At 33.3% G+C, this 3823-nt stretch overlaps 1 protein-coding gene across 3 annotated transcripts in view; it reads left to right on the plus strand.

Moving 5' to 3' along the window:
- Window positions 1–3823, plus strand: part of OLA1 (Obg-like ATPase 1) — a 162668-nt gene that overhangs the window by 151321 nt on the left and 7524 nt on the right. For all 3 annotated transcript variants that reach the window (XM_006760604.1, XM_006760605.2, XM_006760606.2), the window contains exon 8: window positions 3659–3799. In XM_006760604.1, coding sequence (XP_006760667.1) covers window positions 3659–3799 — 141 coding nt within the window. The remainder of the gene's footprint in view (window positions 1–3658; window positions 3800–3823) is intronic.

The following is a 3823-nucleotide window of genomic DNA, read 5'->3' on the forward strand; positions in this document are numbered from 1 at the left end:
TAGAAGCAACCCATAAAACTATAGCATAGATACACATATATCTCAACAACTTGGGGACCACACGTTCCCTTGGAACATAACGACATAACTGCTGCTGCCAAATGACCTCACACCCCAAAAAAACACAGCACATACACAGGAGCCAGTTGTTGTCAGAGGTTAGCAGATGACAAATGTAGGGGCAAAGTTATACCTGAGAAATCAGAAGTAACTAGAGCAGTCTGAAAAGAACTTTTAAATTAATCTGCTGAAAAGATTGAAAGGGACTAAGAATTTATTAAACAAAGAGTAAAATGTTACCTTAAAAAAGAGCGGGTAGATTTGAAAGAGTAACAAATAGAATTTTTAGAAATAAAATTAGTATCTGGGAAGTCAAATACAATGTAAACTAACCCTAAGAAAATCAAATGATAGAATCTGGATTTCAAGACTGGCTAAGATAGATCATAAAACTGAAGGTAAATTTGAGACACAGTCTTTGAGAAATCTAATTCTAACTTAATAATAAAGATCTTATTCTGCCAAAGAATCAAACATATCCCAACTAGTGTATCTCAAAGCATCACCCTTTTAGTCTTAAAACTGATTGTCCCTGCTTTGTCCCTTACCAGGGAGAGAAATACAACTAGTGGCAGTTCCTCTTCCCATTTGTCACGCATAAGACTTTGGGGAAATCATTGTGGCTCTGGCTCCATAAGAGGATGGATCCTCTTGCACTACTCTCTGTTCATATAAATTTGTAAAATGAATACATTTTATGAAAGTCTTTACAATTTAACTCTTTGGGAGTGTGTTGTCTTGAATGTTTCTTTTCCACTCATAGTTACGTGGTCTATGACAATATTATCATTATCATTATTTTGATCACTAACAATTGCATAGGTTTCAGACATCTGTTAACGTTTGTATATGGAGATTATTATTCAGTCACTTTGGTAGAATATACTTGAAATTGTTTTTCTAGTAGTGCTACTGAGCTCAACTTTGATTTTTCAATATCCCTCATGTGCCAGTAGCCCACATTCTTTAGATGACTAGCTATAGTTTGGGACATGGTTTGTAGCAATAGAATAGACATTTTTCTGCAAAAGGTAAATGGTCCCAATGGGGTTCAGACTTGTGATCTTGGCCTCATTATCACACTTTTGTAACCATCAGGTCTAATGGTTACGTTATGTATTTCAATCAGTAATCTTGAAATTGAGTTATATTTCTTAAATTAACCATTGTTTATTTCAAATATTTAATTAAAAATCACTCTGGGATATTTCTCACTTTTGTTTGATAGTAAAAGTAACAAAAGTAAAGCAGACAACCAAAGAACCTACCTCACTTTTCATCTTCCCTGTGTTTTCTGTGACAGTGAAAGTCACAAAAGTGAAGCTTGCAGGCAAAGAGCCTAACTCACTTTACGGAGAGTGCTACGGTACCTTTTTCTTTTAGTGAGGCTATAGCAGGTCTGATGTCAGTCACTTTAGAGACCTTTAGACCTCCGTGCTCATTTATTGCTAAAATGTACCAGCTCTGCTTCTGCATTATGAAGATCATCTGTCAACACTTTGAGATATTCTCCTTTGTTATTAAGCTTGTGATGCTCTACACTGTCAGGTTTTTTGCCAATTATAGTTAAGGTACAATGGTGTATTCACCAGATCAAAGTCTCACATTGGCAGTAGAAAAATGATTTGTAAGTCTTTATTCATCTGAATTGTACAATAGAGCACCTGAGGAATGCAAATAATCCTTCTGAGGGCTCTGCAGGAAAGGCTGTTAGAATGACAGGGTAGAACTATTGTTATTCTGACTTGATGTTTTAGCCAAAGTAATTATTTCTTATTATTTCATAACAGTTCTAGCTTTATTAGTTATGTTGCCCATATTTATGAAACAAAATGTATATGATATTTTATCCTTTTACATGGGCTTGCTTTATTAAACTTTCATTGAATCTATATTTGGTATGTGATCTTTTTTAATTACATACTTGATCGTATCTGATGTATCATAAATGTATGTTACATTTTAATGTACAGTTTTGTTTAAATCTATGATGTAACTTAGAATAGGCAAAATATCAAATTAAATTTTCCTCTTTTTTCCTTAACCTGCCCTTCATAATTTTGGCTAAGAAAATATCTAGCTTGGATTTCCTATTTTAAAGGACACGAAAACAAATCTTTATTCATCTATTTATTGGGCCGGTCTGTGTGTGTTTTTTTAAGGATGTGACCAAAAGAAAAAAAAAAAATATGAAGAGCAAGAACCACTGATGACATATTAAATAAATAAACTATAGTTAGCCTTGTAAAACAAGCATATACCAAGCCTTTATCCCATTGTAAATCCTATTTAGTAGGCTACATATATTTTTAATTTTCTAATAACTCTGATTCTCTGCCATTTTCTTTGATAGGTGAGTGTTAATGACTGTGATTTAATTCTTGTGTGTCTTTTCCCCTAAAGCGACCTTAACATTGATTAATTAAAGAATTCCTGCCAGTTTTTGTTTTGTTTTTGTTTTTTTGCAACAGTGGCTATTAAAACCTTGGTCTAAATATGGGAGACTAGTGGAACTCTGCATGGTATACATTAGTATAAATTTCTATGAAATCTATATTCAGTTCTATACTAAATCTATTTCAGAATTATAGGTATACATACTATGATTATCTGAGAATGAAAATTAATGATATTATTTCTGTTAATACTTGTTTACTATATGCCAGGCATAACTTTTCTAGGTTCTTTACAATATAATATGTACTATTATCTCCATTTTTAGAGATGAGGAAACTGAGGCTTAGAAAGGTTCAATAACTTGCCCAAGGAAAAAACTAGTAAAGTGGTAGGATCGGGACCTGGTTAATATATTCATTTATACTTATTTCACTTATGTTCTAACTGCTACTTTGTCAGAATACTCCATGCTTTGGGGGGAGAGGGGTTCAAGTCATCTTTTTAAATAACACTTGGTATCAATTTCCTAACTGATTTGGCTTTTCAACCCATTTTGAATTCAAAGGAATTTATTTCCTCTTCAGTTCTATACTCATGGTCCTACAAAAGAGAGATAAGAGCAGTGTGTACATAATCCGGTAGGCTTGTTAATGTGTATTTCTAGACATGTTTGTTTTAATTAGCAAAAATATCCCTCAAAAACAATACTAATGTAAGAAAGAACTTGGTCATCTAAGAAAGAACTAAAGCAAGAATTATAGATATTTGGGTAGAAGAAATTATTTGCCAAAGACTCCTCAAAATTAGCTGGTACTTTTAGATTTGATTTCTATACAACAAACTCTGTTTTTCAAAAATTTGCTCTGTAAAGTAAGGAAAATAAATCAAAATTGAGGTTTTCAAGGGCACAGGTGTTAACACTGAACAAAATTAGTGTAACTTTTAAAAGTTTTAAAATATTTGTGTAATAGTTTCTATAGATAATGTGCTAAGGTAAAACTAAATTGCAGTAAAATATTATGGCGTATACCTGAAGCAATTGCTGCCTGTTAATGCCTTGACCTTGGAAAGCTATACACAAAAAGATGGCATCATAAAACCGTGCAATTCTTATGAATATGTATGTGCTACTTGATAATAATGAATGTGGTACAGTCATGCATGCACTACAAGATAATGTTGTGCCCTTTTTTGTCTACAGGTTGATAAAAATCAAAGAGTGGGTGGACAAGTCTGACCCAGGTGCCTTGGTCATTCCTTTTAGTGGGGCCTTGGAACTCAAGTTGCAAGAATTGAGTGCTGAGGAGAGACAGCAGTATCTGGAAGCGAACACGACACAAAGGTTAATTTAGCATTCATTTTCCCT

The sequence above is a fragment of the Myotis davidii genome, unplaced genomic scaffold, assembly GCF_000327345.1.
Source record: "Myotis davidii unplaced genomic scaffold, ASM32734v1 scaffold370, whole genome shotgun sequence".
Lineage (NCBI taxonomy): Eukaryota > Metazoa > Chordata > Mammalia > Chiroptera > Vespertilionidae > Myotis > Myotis davidii.